Here is a 17,497-nt window from a genome sequence, read left to right as displayed (position 1 = left end):
CGGTCCAGAATCAAACCCAGGAGATGATACTTCTTACGTTTTTGTTCTAATCCATTGGATAAAAAGGAAGAAGAATACCCTGGATGTTAAAAGAGTAGTCTTAAGTTACCTGGAATCCACTAAAGACGTTCAGACGCATTATTCATTTTATTTGCTGGTAGTAAAAAAGAAAGACAAGCTACCAAAGGAAAGGAACCATTGCCAGATGGTTGAGAATGGCTATCTCAGAAGCCTATTCCCTCACAGGCCAAGAGAGTCCAGTGAGTATCTGGGCTCACTCTACAAGAGCTTCGGCGGTGAGTTGGGCAGAAAAAGCTGGTGCCACCCTCAAACAAATCTGTAAGGCAGCCACTTGGACAAGTCTGACGACCTTTGCCCATCATTATAGGTTAGACCTAATGACGGCTGGGAATCAGGCTTTCGGAAAGGAAAGTCTTACAGGCTGTTGTCCCACCCTAAATGGGGCAAGTCTCAATTATCCTTTCGGGTGCTGTCCTGAAAGACGCCTTGGAAAAATTCAAGTTAGATTTACCAGTAACTTGTTTTCCAATAGGCTTTCAGGACAGCAGTAACCTGTCCTACTTATTGTGTCGCTGTAATACTGTGATATAACTGTTGCTTATGTGTTGCATTGGGGGCTGGAGGTTCTCTACAAACAACTGATGGAAGCAACGTGGAGGCCTCCTATTAAATGAATGAATGAATGAATGAAATACTTGTATAGCGTACAATGCGAACTGAATCGCCTCTAGGCGCTGTGGCGAGCTTTGATCATCTGCTAAAAGAGGAAGGTCTTGAGTTTTTTCCTAAAAGCCAGGTGATTAAAGACCTAATTGATCAGGTGTTTCCTGTGGGAGGAGGAGAGCCATGATCTCTCAGGTACTGTCCTGACAGCCTATTGGAAAACAAGTTACCGGTAAGTCTAACTTGAATTTTTTCTGAATCTAAAACCATTTGTGTTGCACTGTTTTCCTGCACTCCTGAAGGGTCAGTGTGTGTTTGAGAGCCACCTAATCATAGTGATTGTGTTCTACAACAAAAATTCTGCACAATTTAATTAGAAGTAAAGCTGGCTTTTTTTTCCAGGAAACTAGCAGATTCCTCCATCCACACAAGTGAAGTGGATGGAGGAATCTCCCCTGCTCAAACACTGCATTTTGATCCGCCGCTGTCAGAGTACACTGATTAGTGGCTGTATCTGCTGATGGAAAAATATTTTCCAGCATGTCCCTTCGACAGAGGTTGATCAAACAATCAATTTTTGTTGAGGAGAGATGGCCAAACTGCGACTGATATTTCAAACCCTATATAGCCAAAGTAACCCTTGATCCATTGCCTCTTATGCTCTTCCTACCTATATTTCTTCAGCCATTGAACTCTAGATTTGTACTGCAATGAAGTGGAAAGTGGAATGAGAATCACTAAAATATTTTACATAAAAGCAAGGGTATGGGGCAGACCGCAAAGGGATTTGTTGGTAGGTAGTAGAATGAGGTGTACACCTTTTTTATTGGTATAATTATCCTTAAAAAGCAAATTGTAAATTAAAGAGAAATAAAAAAAAGACATGAAGAGCATGGACATATAAACTTATATAGTATGTACATATCTGCTGTATAAAGTCTTTCTTTTGTTTGGTGGCTTGCAAAAAATTAAAAGAATAGATTTGGCTTATAGTGCAGAGACTTTCTGGTTGTGCTAGATTTTGAAAATCAATTAAATTTTGTCCCTTTAACCACAGGATGGAAAATTGATGATAAAATGATGGGCATATTCTCAAAATGTTTACCTGTGCTCACCAGTCTCCACAAAATCAGGTGAGGTTAAATGTAATCTGTGTCAAAACCCTAAAAGTCATATTTTAGTTTATAGATAAAAACCAGCTTTCAGATCACCAACCAAATCTAGTGGATCCAATATTACATCCCAACCTAAACCTGTTAAAGACTGTCCCTAACTTGTGTTTAATAGTTTTTTTCAGTTTCTCAGTTCTTATCCTTTTAGCTTTAGAAGTCTAGCGACTTTCCCTCGGTCGATTCTGGCTTTGCACTCATTCCAGTTGTCACCTTTTGGGTGATAGCAACATCCAATTATGCCTTAGTCTGATGTCCACAAGAAAAAAGGATCCTAGGGTGACAATGCTGCTCCTGCTGCTTAGGGAGCTACTCTGAGAACATTATTACCCTAGGACTGGACATAGGGCAACTGACAGAATCACCAGGTTAAAAAAAACAAAACAGAAATAAATGTAGAAGGAAATGTAGACACAACTGGAGTGAATAGATAATATTCTGCAATTTTATTAATTTATACTGCAATTAAGTTCCAAGGTACTCCTATAACCAGTCTCCAATGTCCTCTGTCAATGTGGAAATTGCCCTTCCATTAATGGAGAATACACCAAGAAGAGGAATAATCCATGGTAGAAAGAGACAAGTGTCTAGAACTCCAGATGGAGATATTATAGCCTGTTCCCAAATCCCCAAGAGTTCCAAGAAGCTGGGGGAGATAATTTATTGGAGCATAGATAATGGAAATATATGAGGGTACTTCAAAATGTTTCTGCACTTTTTTTATAACTTTTGCAGCCGTCTTCACCACAGCCTGACAACTCTTATACTAAACTGCAAGGTCAGCCGGCTTGCCAGACAGATTAGTCACATGACACTCTCAGGCATGACCAATTACTGCTCCTCCCGCACTCACCGTTTCCAACAAAAATATAAGTGTGGAAATTGTTAGAAGACCCCTCGTATCATATTTAGATGGAATTACTCTTTAATCAAAATTAATATCGATTTGTGTTCTTTCAGGCTGTGGAACGTTGGCCTCACAGATGTCACCTTCTCTTCTTTCCTCACCATTCTGCAGTGCTGCCCAAGCATCAGGTAAGGGGCAACCAAGTGTAATCTGATTTAATACTCATCAGTCAAAAGCATAGGCGTTGGATTCTATAGTATCTGTGAGATAAGGATCTGGAGTTTGCACTACATCAGATACAATAGAACGTTCATGTGGACATTACCTAGATCCTTCCTGTAAGAAGGATACACTAAAAGCGTATAGTTATTTGTTTATTGGGATCTTCTATTTTCATTCTTTTTTATTTTTCACATTTCACCACTTATATTTGAAGGAATACGCCTTTTTTAGTTTACGCCTATTACCCACCTCGGGTACAATACATTTTGGGTGCACCACAGAGAGGTGTACATAAAGGGGCTAGGTGGGAAGTGAGCACGCATTAGCATTAAAGGGGTCTTTTGTTAGGGATTCTGTCTTCATATATTGATTTGAGCCTCCTTCCCCTTCCTTTTCTTCTTTTTTGGGTTGCTATCTCCTTTACAATAGTAGAGTGCATATATGACTGGTAACGTGGGTTGTGGATAAGCTAATTCCATTGTTTATACACTGGCACAAGCACTGGGAAATATAATCTGGGTATTATATTATAGATGAATTAGTCATTCTGGTATAGGCAGTGCCATAAGCCCTATAATAACATTATAGATAGCTAAACAGCCATAGCTCCCTAACAGGGGCTGAGGGCTTAGAGGGTGGCAGCAACCTAAAAATATTTTGCTTCCTAAGCGTGGCTATTATATATTTTTTATAATAATTTTCAGTAAGCCAACATTTCTGTATTAAAAAAAAATCCTTTTTTTTTATTGGTCTTATGTAATATTCAAATTTTTTGAGATACTGAATTTTGGGTTTTCACTAGCTGTAATGCCACATATTCACGAGCGGATTTTCCGTCAGAAAAATCTTGGATGGTTTTTCTGACGGAATTCTGCTGATGCTTGGCTTGCATACACACGGTCACACAAAAGTTTGCTGAACTTTTGACCGTCAAGAACGCGGTGACGTACAACACTACGTCGAGCCGGGAAAATTAAGTTCAATGCTTCCGAGCATGCGTAGGAATTTTGCGCTTCGGAATTGCTACAGACAATTCGAATTTTCTGATCAGAACTTTTTCCGACCAAAAAATTGAGAACATGCTCTCAATCTTTTGCTGGCTGGAATTTGGCCAGCAATAGTCCGATAGAGCATACACACGGTCGCATTTTCCGACCAAAAAAATCATAATCCATAAGCCATAATCATCTAAATTAATTAAAATAAAGAAATGCTTGAAATATATCACTGTGTGTAATGAATCAATGTAATATGAGTTTCCCTTTTTTAAATTGAATTACTGAAATAAATTAACTTTTTTATGATATTCTAATTTATTGAGATGCACCTGTATATCTGTACTAAAATATTGGGCTTCTGTCTTATTTACTTATTTGAAATAGTGAAAAAAATTGGGTGCAAAATACATATAACTCACCCAATGTAGCGTGAATCAGATATTTTGTGGCAACAAATGCACCATAAATTTAGTGTCAAAAAAAGTCCAGCACAAATATGCATATGAATAAAACAATATGGTGATTGAAATCTTCTGTATACATTATTTCTCCAACACCGTGCCTTTTAAAGTGCAGTGTGCTTAAATCTTGAAGGGGCCGACGTGCTTCACCCAAAGTGACATAAAATGTGCTCACCAGATATATTTGGCCACAGAATGACCGCCAGGGACATAATAGAGAGGATCCTTCCACATCTGTAAAAACCTATGGTTTCAAGGAAGGTTTTCTTTCTAATCTTAGGAGGTTCTACCACATTTTTGGCTATCATATTCCTAAGACCTGGGGCTCTCCTGTGTATAAAGGATGGCTTACGGGGCAAAATCTTATTAATGGTATTATTCCTAAACAAGATAGGCCAGACCTTTTCAACTTTTTTGTAGTCCAGATTGAAGCCAGTAATGAAGGCCAACTCAAATTTTATTCTCCTTTTCTCCTAGCTTTTTCTATCAGTTCACCTCTGTTGCTATTGGCTACCTCAGACCTAACCTTCTCAAGGTCACAAAAGTTGTATCCTTTCTCCAGAAATCTTTTCAACAAGACCTCTGATTGGGCCCAATAATCATCATCCAGATCACAGTTTTGTCTAATCTGGACGAACTGCCCTTTTGGGATGGCCTTGATCCATCCTGGATGATGGCAACTACATGTTGAGATATAACCATTCTTAGTAACCTCTTTGAAAAAAGTTATGGTCAGTAATCTGTTTTCTCTCTTGAAGATTTCAAGATCTAGGTACTGAATCTCCTCAACACTCCATTTGCTAGTGAGTTTGATGCCATATCGGTTGTTATTCATATGGTTCATGAACAAATGGATATCTTCCAAGGAGCCATCCCATATGAAAACCAGGTCATCTATATACCTCTGATATAGCATCAACTGTGGCCACTCGTAAAAATATCTTCATTTTCCCATTTGTCTAAAAAATGTTTGCCACACTGGGGGCATATTTTGCCCCCATGGCAACGCCCTTGGCTTGATTAAAAAAAAATCCCCTCCGTATCAAAAAAAGTTGTTAGACAAAAAAGTCCAATTTGACTTTGTTTCAACTTTGTATGTTTGTGTAAAGACCATTTTATGGCATCTAATGTAGCCTTCTGTTTTATATTTGTATAGAGGGACTCAGCATCTGCTGTGACCAACAGAGTTGAGCCCTCCACACTAACATCTTTCAATAAACTTTTTAGCTCCTTACCATCCTTCAAAAAGGCTTTACCTTTGGCTGCCAAAGGTTGAAAGAAAGTATCCAGATATTCCCCTATTTGTGAATACAAGGAATTAATTCCACCTCGGTCAGAAACCATGAACCAGACCGAGACAGAAGTACAATTAAATCACACGTGTTTATTAATAAAAAATAAAAAGGTAAACAGAGTAAGCATAGTCAAAGCATAGCCAGAGTCCAGTAACCGGATCGAGTAGTCAGCCAGTCCAGAGTTCAATAACCAGATCGGTAATCAGCCAGGCCAGAAGTTAGGGATCCAAGTGGAGCAACAGCAAGCAGAATAGGGAGCCAGAAGGGATGTCAGCAAGGGGTAGCACAGTGGTGTAGTGGTTAGCACTCTCACCTAGCAGTAAGAAGGGTCGCTGGTTCAAATCCCAACCACGACACTACCTGCCTGGAGTTTGCATGTTCTCCCTGTGCCTGCGTGGGTTTCCTCCGGGTGCTCCGGTTTCCTCCCACAATCCAAAGACATGCAGGTAGGTTAATTGGCTTCTGTCCAAAATTGGCCCTAGTATATGAATTGGTACCTAGGATAGTGGGCTCCTTGAGGGTAGGGACTGGATAGGGACAATTGTAGACACTTACTCGGGTTGGACTGGTGTCTTTATTCAACCTTACTAACTATGAAACTAACTATGAAACTATGAAGCCAGTCTTTAAACAGAACCGCAGGAGATGGTTTCTTGTGATGTGACCAAGGCGTAGGCAGAGATGAAGTGAGCTGGGCGGCTTTAAGTAGGCAGGTCAGGCGAGCAGGATCAGGAGCAGCTGGTAACTGTGGAGAGAGATGAGAGCTGGCAATTAGCCGACAGCTGAGCAGCCAGACCAGAGAAGGAAGGGCTAAGCCAGCCCTGACAGTACCCCCTCCTGAATGACCCCTCTCCCTCAGAGGGCCACCGGGCTTGAGGGGAAAATGTCTATGGAACTCGCGGAGAAGGACAGGGGCATGTACGTCCGAGGATGAAACCCAGGAGCGTTCCTCCGGACCGTACCCCTTCAAAAACACCAGGTACTGTATGCGCCCAAGGAACCTACAGGAGTCAACAATGGATTGTACCTCATACTCCTCATGGTTCTCAACCTGAATATGGTGAGGACGTGGCACATGGTGGTAAATCAGTAGCAGACCAACAGTTTCAATAAGGAGACATGAAACACATTTGAGATGCGCATACTAGGAGGACAGAAAGGCCCAATAAACCGAGGTGCAAACTTCAGTGAGGGAACACAAAGTCGGAGGTTGCAAGATGACAGCCAGACCCTGTCCCCAACCTGGTAGGAAGGTGCAGGCAGGCGTCTGCGGTCAGCATGGAGTCTGTACCTCTCATTAGCATGGCACAAAGCCTCCTGGACTTGTAACCCAAGTGGAACGAAGACCACGGATATGCTTCTCTAACGCAGGAATACTCTGCGGAACAAACAAGTCAGGCAACATGGAAAGTTGGAAACCATAATACGTCATAAATGGAGACACTCAGGAAGCAGAATTCAAGGCACTGTTGTGAGCAAACTCTGCCCATGGTAATAGGTCTGACCAGTTGTTATGGTGGTCAGAAATATAGCAACGTAGGAATTGCTCCAAGGACTGATTGGCTCGCTCTGTGGCCCCATTACATTGTGGGTGATACACAGAAGAGAAAGCAAGCTGAATTCCCAACTGTGCACAAAAGGCTCCCTAGAACCAGGAGACAAACTGGCCCTGTCCGAGACAATCACCTCTGGTAGCCCGTGTAAGCCAAAGATCTCCTGAGCAAAAATGGAAGCCAGTTCCTTAGAAGTAGGCAACTTCTTAAGTGGAATACAATGACACATCTTTGAGAACCGGTCAACCACCATAAGGATAAGTTATACACCAACAATATTGCGCAAATGAAAAAAGAAAAATTAAAGAAAAATAGAAAAATGTAAAAATATATAAGTAATGAGCTGCTAACACGCTAAAATTAGGGATTTTTTAGCTGGAAAACATGTCAAAAGTATAGTGTAAGCGCTCAACTTATATATATATATGTTTCTTATAGTGCTACAAAATGATATGTGCTCAAATGTGTCAAAATATATATGAAATTACCCCGAAGAAGGGGGATAATACTGTATTATAGAAAATAGGAAAAATATATAAAAATATATAAGGTGACTTATGTATATATATGTAAACCAAGAATGGTGACTGTGTGAATATTTATCCCAAAGGAGAAACAATGACTATAAATTTATGTAAATATAAATAATCACGGTGATAAAGTCCATAAATGGATATATAGTCCAAAAAACGTGCAAGATGTCAATCTGAACGTGTTGTAATAACAGCCAGGATTCTGTGATATTGTGACCGAAGAAGATAATATTTCACCCTGTGACGATCCCACCACCGTATAGGGTACAGGCTTACCGGATCTATATGACCCTAGCAGACATACGCCTCAGGGGTCAATCAAAGCTTGTGATCCCAGCCAAAATGGTCTCAAGGATTAGATGTATCAGTCATGGCATATACGGTCCCAACAAACGACTAGATGTAGTCACTATTCTTCATGTGCATATACAAATCCGACAACGACTCAGGCATGGAAGATGAAGAAACAAGGCCAACATGGCATAATAACGTTTTTTTTAAAAAACTTTAATAAAAAATTTTGCTAAAACTCACATTTCCAAGATGGACAATAAAGCATGTCAGAGAGAAAAAAGTGGCAGTAGCGGAGTCCTCCCGACGCGTTTCGACCCACCGGTCATCATCTGGGGTGGGCTCACACTACTGACATACTGCCTTATATAGGTACTCACACAATAAAGTGATGCCATTCCCCCATGTGTCGCAATTATGCCCACTTCCGGTATATCCAAGATGGCGAACGGGCGTGCGTTCCACGCCTCGGTTATTATGCGTTCCACCCATGTGTCAAATCCATTTGAGCCTGAAATTCATGATTGGAAGTGGTAATAATCCCACTTCCGGTATAGGTAAAAATGGCGGCCTGGCGTGCGTTCCACGCCTCACAACAGATGCGTTCCACCCATTCACATTGATGTATAGAAAAAAAAAGGGGTGGGAACGAACCTGCTTCGTATGATGATGTATTAAATAACCAAAGGGGACCAACCTATATGAGTCTTTAACTATTTGGGCTTACAAATGGACATAAAGGGATGTCCAAAACACTTTTGCAAATGGTGACCCGGAACCGGAAGTGCACATCTACGAACACACCGGAGCCGGAAGTGAGTAAACATCACTTCCGGTACGGAGTGGGAATGAAAACGAGGCCTGAGTACAAGGAAAACATTGTCTCTTCTCTAGTACTCCTAAGAAGGTGGCGCTGATGACACCTAGTGGCCACTAATAAAATTAGAACTTGGTAATACAGAAACAACACAAACAATATGTCACATTATGCATAATATAAATCGCATACTATGAAATAGTGACTATGTGATCTGAATAACTATCTTACCATAAAACATAGAGATAGAAATAAATGAATATGTATATATACAATAAATGAGGTCATTAAAAAATAAAATGAAATAAAAATATAAAATAGAAAATAGAAACTACTTAATAAATTATACCCACAGATAAACATGCGTAATGCCAGACTGCACATTGCTAATATTACGAGAAGGTCCTATGAATCGTCTATGAAAGCATTAATGTCCCACTCCACATTCATACCAAATGGGGAGTGGGACTGAAGCTCATATATCCAAAAAGTCTCAAGCCTCAAGCCTGGAGACCCCACGAGTGAGGGGCCCCCCTCTCCAGGGTGGAGTGTATCTATCTATCGCGACAAACTGTGTGCCACGTAGATCATTATTGTGGCATTCCCTATATGCGAACACATCTCCCTGATCAGAAGTAAATTATCCAAGCACACGGTGCCGAAACTCTCTGACATGCTTTATTGTCCATCTTGGAAATGTGAGTTTTAGCAAAATTTTTTATTTTTTATTAAAGTTTTTTAAAAAAAACGTTATTATGCCATGTTGGCCTTGTTTCTTCATCTTCCATGCCTGAGTCGTTGTCGGATTTGTATATGCACATGAAGAATAGTGACTACATCTAGTCGTTTGTTGGGACCGTATATGCCATGACTGATACATCTAATCCTTGAGACCATTTTGGCTGGGATCACAAGCTTTGATTGACCCCTGAGGCGTATGTCTGCTAGGGTCATATAGATCCGGTAAGCCTGTACCCTATACGGTGGTGGGATCGTCACAGGGTGAAATATTATCTTCTTCGGTCACAATATCACAGAATCCTGGCTGTTATTACAACACGTTCAGATTGACATCTTGCACGTTTTTTGGACTATATATCCATTTATGGACTTTATCACCGTGATTATTTATATTTACATAAATTTATAGTCATTGTTTCTCCTTTGGGATAAATATTCACACAGTCACCATTCTTGGTTTACATATATATACATAAGTCACCTTATATATTTTTATATATTTTTCCTATTTTCTATAATACAGTATTATCCCCCTTCTTCGGGGTAATTTCATATATATTTTGACACATTTGAGCACATATCATTTTGTAGCACTATAAGAAACATATATATATAAGTTGAGCGCAACCACCATAAGGATAACAGTGTTGCCTTGGGAGTTGGGAAACTCCACAATGAAATCCATTGACAGGTGAGTCCAGGGCCTCTCTCTATTGGGTATGGGTTGTAGGAGGCCCACTGGAAGGTGTCATCGAGTCTTACTCTGAGCACACACGGAACAGGCAGCTACAAAGGCAGTAACATCAGCCCGTAGACTAGGCCACCAGAATTCATGCGGAATGGCCCAAATGAGTTGATTCTTCCCAGGATGGCCAGCTGCCTTGGGGGAATGGTAAGTCTGGAGCACGGCAGTACGGAGACTCTCTGGGACAAAGCAGCGGTCACAAGGTTTCTTGGGAGGAGCATGGACCTGAGCAGCAAGAATTTTTTCACCCAAAGGAGAAGTAAGACTGGTGCGAACCGTAGCCAAGATACGATCAGGAGGAATCACAGGAACCAGAACCGACTCCGACTTGGAAGTGGAGGAAAATTGTTGTGACAAGGCATCAGCCCTTACATTCTTAGTACTGGGTAAGAATGAGACAATTTAATTAAAACTCGACAAGAAAAGAGCCCATCGTGCCCTTCTGGGGGAGAGGTGCTTAGCCTCAGACAAGAATGTAAGATTCTTATGGTCAGTAAGAATAAGAACCGGCACAGTGGTACCTTCAAGGAGATGTCTCCATTCTTTCAGGGCTAAAATGATCGCCAACAGCTCTCTGTGACCAATCTCATAATTGCACTCAGCAGGTGACAATTTCTTGGAAAAGTAGCCACACGGATGCATAGCGCTCTCAGAGTTAGGACATTGAGACAGAAGGGCACCAACTCCAGTCTCAGAAGCATCAATTTCTAGGCTAAAAGGCAACGTAGGATCAGGATGTGCCAACACAGAGCAGAAACAAAGGCAGCCTTGAGAGTCTCAAAGGCCTTAATGGACTCCGGAGACCAACTCTGTAGATTATCGTCTCTCTGGTCATATCAGTCAGGGGCTTGACCAGAGACGAGAAGTTACAAATAAACTTCCGATAGTAGTTGGCAAAGCCCAAAAAACGCTGCAGAAGACATAAACCCACGGGTCGAGGCCACTGTAGGACTGCCGAAAGTTTCTCTGGGTCCATCGAAAAACCATCAGTGGAAATGACATAAGACAAGTATTTGGCGCAAATCAAAGATATTTGGTTCCCACTAGAAAAAAAGTCTATAAAATTACATATAGTAGTGAGTGCAGGGAATGCACTACTTTGTCAAGTCCAAAAAAGGAAAAATAAAATGTTCTTTAGTTCGTGAGGAGAGGGGGGGAGGAGAGGAATGGAGAGGGGGGATGGATCCGCATGCAGGGCTGCCACCTTAAAAGAGCTGAAACTTAAGCTCCTGGATTGCTGCAGATAAAGGAGAAAAAAGAGAGAGAGGGGCGCCTCTGGGTGCAGATTTTTCAAAAGGTTTTATTTTCAGTGTAAAAACATAAAATTTTGCACTCACATTTAGTAGGCAAAAGGTAGGCATTTAAACACAGAGGGTCATCAGGTGTATCTGATTATGGGACGTCAGCCAGTGATCCGGTCCACATCTGTCATCTAGTTGTTCCTGTTCCTCTCACATAAGGTGTTTTTTAAGAAGCAGCCGGCTTATGGTGGACACGAGATGTGCGGTCTTCAGAAGGAGGCTTTTTTAAGCTTTTTTATCTATAGAATAAAATTCTATGGGAAAAACATCAAAAATAATTGTGAGAATAAGTAAAAAGGGTAAAAATTATATATATAAAAAGATAAAAAAGCTTAAAAAAGCCTCCTTCTGAAGACCGCACATCTCGTGTCCACCATAAGCCGGCTGCTTCTTAAAAAACACCTGTAGTGGACCTTATGTGAGAGGAACAGGAACAACTAGATGACAGATGTGGACCGGATCACTGGCTGACGTCCCATAATCAGATACACCTGATGACCCTCTGTGTTTAAATGCCTACCTTTTGCCTACTAAATGTGAGTGCAAAATTTTATGTTTTTACACTGAAAATAAAACCCTTTGAAAAATCTGCACTCACAGTGGAAATGACATAGCCCAGGAATGTAACCTGTTCACGATGGAACTCGCACTTCTCCAGTTTACAATAAAGATTGTTTTCTCTTAGTTTCTGAAGCACACGACAGACATCTGTGTGGTGGCTCGGTGGCTCTCCAGGGACTTGTAAAATATGAGGATGTCATTGAGATAAACCACCACACATAACTACAACAAATCTCAGAGGACATCATTAATTCCTGGAAAACTGCCGGAGCGTTAAAAAGGCCAAAAGGCATTACCAGGTACTCATAATGCAAAGAATTTGCAACATTGGCAAAAGGAATGTTGGGACTTTATATGAAGCGCAGCTAAGAAGATAAAGGTTAAAATCACGTGATCATGGGCTCCAGACATATAAACATTACGTCAAAAAATGTATAGTAATAATAACATAGTAGTATAGTTCAATAGAATCTGAATAATTTAATTATACATAATAATGACATATTGCGTAGCAAAAAATATAAATAATAATACAAAATGATAATTATCGTAATATACAATTCATGGACAACATGATTTAGTTGATGATAGTAAAATATAAAATCAGTCTATAGGTAATCGAAACGTTAGTACATGATAATGTAATTATATTAATTCATAAGCAACAATCATGTAAACAATGAAAGAAGTAAATAAAATATAAAAATAAATAAATAAATACAAATAAATAAATAAATACAAAATAAATAATAATAGAAAGTGATAATGAAATTAATATCACTAATTGCAGAGTCTCAAGGTCACATGATGTTGAAGATGTAGCATAAGGCTAAGGCTCTACGCGTTTCGTGGGGACTCCCACTCATCAGGAGCAGTAAACAAGTACAAGGATCTATAATAAAAAGGTAGAAAGTCACAAAGTGAACATTTGCTGGACAAGGAAGGAGAGGCAAGAGTGTACTCAAACGTTCTTACCTATAATTACATAAAAGTATAATATAATTCAAAAGGGAGGACGAACTGGGGGAAACAGAGCCTCCCCCGGAGCTGAGGCTACACAGGTAGGGCCACATCGAGGCACAGGGCAGCAGCAGAAGGAGCACCAAAAGTGAGTGTATCATGATGGGGTGTGTGGATACCATTAAGTTGTGAATTTTCTGTGGAAAGAGTGATTATGGTTAGTGTATACAACCTATCCATGTGCCCAAATTTGCAAGCAATTAAAAGAAAACCCAGTGAAAAACTGGTAACCAAAGAATGTATATAACAGTGACCTGGAAAAAATGTTTTATGTACCTTTAACATCCCAGTAGGACATCATGAAAGCCAGTGTATGTGAAGAGAGAAAGGTAGTGTGGTGTGTGCTCCGTCAGCACACTGCCCTTAAGCCCAGAAACGGCCATGGTGTGCCGCCAGCACCACGCAGCATTATGAAGCAGAGGGAGGAGGAGCAGGGCCAGCCCCTGGACGTCTGTCGTCACTAGGCAGTTGGCGCTCCATGTTCTTCCTCGTATATCAAACGCAGATAGAAAAAACAAAGCACACCAATGCGCATGCGCCCAACAACGCCGCCCAAAGATGCGCGGCGTCACGTGGCGCCACACCTGGCGTGCATGTGACGTGGTGCCGATGCGTGAGTGGCGGCATTTGCCACCTCAAACTCATAAGAGGAAGGCGGGGGGAGAGCCAAAGCACGCATCGCAACTCCCGGGGATGCAGTCCCAGACGTCCGTAACCACCATACAGTATCAATAATAGATAAAACTATGAAAATCCTAAATGTCCAGCAAGAGTCAATCTATAATAAACTGATAAGAATTAATTCATTTATTAATTGCACCATATGCTATCTTAAATGCTGTGCTTCCATCCCTATATTTGGCAAAAAAGAGAAGGGGCGGGGTTAGTGGGACTTTATATGAGGTAACGAATGGGTAACTTCATCTACCTCCATCCCTGTTATATGCAAAGAATTTGCAACATTGGCAAAAGGAATGTTGGGACTTTATATGAAGCGCAGCTAAGAAGATAAAGGTTAAAATCACGTGATCATGGGCTCCAGACATATAAACATTACGTCAAAAAATTTATAATAATAATAACATAGTAGTATAGTTCAATAGAATCTGAATAATTTAATTATACATAATAATGACATATTGCGTAGCAAAAAATATAAATAATAATACAAAATGATAATTATCGTAATATACAATTCATGGACAACATGATTTAGTTGATGATAGTAAAATATAAAATCAGTCTATAGGTAATCGAAACGTTAGTACATGATAATGTAATTATATTAATTCATAAGCAACAATCATGTAAACAATGAAAGAAGTAAATAAAATATAAAAATAAATAAATAAATAAAAAAAGGTACTCATAATGGCCTGTTATGTTCTTAAATTCAGTTTTCCACTCATCGCCCTCCTTAATGCGCACGAGAACCGTTACTCCCTTGAGGCGGTCAAATAACTCTGTAATCAATGGAATCGGGTAGGCATTCTTAATCGTGACACGAATGAGACCCCTATAATCTATACAAGGTCTCAGTTCACCGCTCTTCTTCTTCACAAAGAAGAAACCAGAACCAGTAGGAGATGAGTATTTGTGGATGAAACCTCGAGAAAGTGCGTCTGCAACATACTCCTCCATGGCCTTATCCTCCAAGACCAACAAAGGGTAAACCCGGCCACGGGGAGGTAGGGCACCAGGTTGAAGGTCAATTGCGCAATCATAAGACCGGTGTGGAGGCAAACTACTGGCTTGACCTTTGTCAAAGACATCACTAAAATCGTGGTACTCTTCTGGCAGGGAGGAGCGTGAAAAGGTGCAGAGGACCTCGGATACCTTCAGGAAGCATGTCTCACTGCATTGTGGTGACCAGGAGAGAACCTCAGCACAGAGCCAATCAAATTAGGGGTTGTGCCTCTGTAACCAAGGATAACAAATAACCAGCGGAAACCTGGGTGAGGCAATAACTTGGAATTGGATTATCTCATGGTGAAGAGCCCCTATGGCCATGGACAATGGAACCGTCTCATGAGTCACATGGGCAGGCTGTAAAAGGTCTCCCATCAAGAGCTTCAATGGCAAGTGGAGTGTCACGCAGCTGCAGCGGAATCGAGTGCTTCGATACAAAGGCAGCATCAATGAACAGGCCTGCAGCCCCAGAGTCGATTAGAGCCTGTATCTCGATGGACGACTCAGCCCAAGAAAGGGTGACCAAAACCAGGGGCTTATCCTTCTGGATAACTGGGCACAAAACAACGCCACCTAAGGTCTGTCCATGACAGGACCTCAAGGTTCGGGTATTCCCTGGACGGGTAGGACAAGACTTCAAAAAGTGACCTGCCTGGCCACAAGGCACAATCTCTCCCTCTTCCTAAAGGCTCTCTCATCCGCAGAGAGACAAGTGAAGCTCAGGTGCATGGGTTCATCTTCACTAACCGACTCAGTACCAGGAGTCATGGGAGGTGAGGGAGGCAAGGGTGGAACTGCAAAGCTCGGATCCAAACTTACAGGGGGCTTCCGCAAGCGCACCTCAAAAGTCTTTCTCTGAGTCTGGAGTCAATGAGGATGGTAAACAAAATCAAGCTCTCCAGCTCAGTAGGTATATCTCGGGCTTCTATCTCATCCTTGATGGAATCCGAGAGACCATGAGAAAAAGCAGCCACGAGGGCCTCATTGTTCCAAACAACCTCTGCTGCCAGAGTACGGAATCCAATGGCGTAGTCGGAAACAGTTCTTGTACTCTGATGGACATGAGGCACTTGGCGGCAGAAGCGGAGCATGCGGGAACGTGAAATACCCTTTTTAAAGGAGGCCACAAACTCAGGATAACTCAGGACAACAGGTTTTTGCATCTCCCATAGAGGGTTGGCTCAGGCCAAGGCTCTCTCAGAAAGCAGATATCACAAAACCTACTTTGCTTATGTCCGTGGGAAACACCTGGGGCAGCATCTTGAAGTATATCTCAACCTGATTGAGAAACCCTCTGCATTGAACTGGATCACCCCCAAATCGCTGGGGAAGCGGAGCGAAACCAGACATATCTCTTAAAGAGGTAATACTCGAGGCAGGTTCCTGCACAGAGACTGGCACAGCAGCAGGGATGCCCTGCGACTCAGATTGTATCGGAGCAGCCACAGTGGGGGATTCCAGGTGAGCCGTGTGACTCAGGAGCGTTTGTAACGCCATGGCAAACTGATCCATGCGGTGATCTTGCTCATCCAATCTGGAAAAAATATTACCAACAAGTGGATTGACTGCATCTTCTGAATTCGTGGCCTCGCCTGCTGTCAGAAACCATGAACCAGACCGAGACAGAAGTACAATTAAATCACACTTTTTTATTAATAAAAAATAAAAGGTAAATAGAGTAAGCGTAGTCAGAACATAGCCAAAGTCCAGTAACCGGATCGAGTAGTCAGCCAGTCCAGAGTTCAATAACCAGATTGAGTAATCAGCCAGGCCAGAAGTAAGGGATCCAAGTGGAGCAACAACAAGCAGGATAAGGAGCCAGAAGGGATGTCAGAAAGCCAGTCTTTAACCAGAACCGCAGGAGATGGTTTCTTGTGATGTGACCAAGGCGAAGGCAGAGATGAAGTGAGCTGGGCGGCTTTAAGTAGGCAGGTCAGACGAGCAGGATTAGGAACAGCTGGTAACTGTGGCGAGAGATGAGAGCTGCCAATTAGCCCACAACTGAGCAGCCAGCTCAGAGAAGGAAGGGCTAAGCCAGCCCTGACAACCTCTCTGGTGGGGTTACTTTGTTTTTGTGCATTTTGGGCAATTAGTACATCACCGGTATTTTGGGGGCCCTTAGATTCAGATATTTTGCTTCTTTCTTGTATAAGATGTCTTTTTTTAAATACATTTTTTCAACCAATCTTCTAGTTTCCTTTTTAATTTAAGGGTGGGGTTACCAGGTAGTTTAATATATGTATCATTTATCTCCTAAAATTCTATTCATTTCATTTTTGTATTCTGATTTTTTTTTTTTTAAGAACCTCCCAGCCCACCAGTAGTGATGGACGAACTTCCGACAGGACGTTTCGCGAACGCGAACCGCGAACGCGTTCGCGGCGGGCCACATTGACTTCAATGGGAGGCAAACTTTACAAACCTACAGGTCATATTTGCAGTCACAAAATAATTACTAGCTGTGCACACATAGTCCCACCATATGGCCAATGACATAACACATGTATGAGGTGAATCTGGGATTGACAACTACAAGCATTCTTTTTTTATATGTGAAATTCTGACATATC

The 17,497-nt window shown here is 41.5% G+C and overlaps 1 protein-coding gene across 3 annotated transcripts in view; it reads left to right on the top strand.

The window, feature by feature from the left end:
• Nucleotides 1–17,497, top strand: part of LRRC71 (leucine rich repeat containing 71) — a 129,871-nt gene that overhangs the window by 26,159 nt on the left and 86,215 nt on the right. For all 3 annotated transcript variants that reach the window (XM_077464916.1, XM_077464915.1, XM_077464914.1), the window contains exons 6-7: nt 1,742–1,817; nt 2,814–2,888. In XM_077464916.1, coding sequence (XP_077321042.1) covers nt 1,742–1,817; nt 2,814–2,888 — 151 coding nt within the window. The remainder of the gene's footprint in view (nt 1–1,741; nt 1,818–2,813; nt 2,889–17,497) is intronic.

The sequence above is a fragment of the Lithobates pipiens genome, unplaced genomic scaffold (genome assembly GCF_037356315.1).
Source record: "Lithobates pipiens isolate NorthernLeopardFrog02 unplaced genomic scaffold, aLitPip1_a1.2 Scaffold_30, whole genome shotgun sequence".
In the NCBI taxonomy this organism is placed as follows: Eukaryota; Metazoa; Chordata; class Amphibia; order Anura; family Ranidae; genus Lithobates; species Lithobates pipiens.
This window is presented reverse-complemented; position numbering and strand designations above follow the sequence as displayed.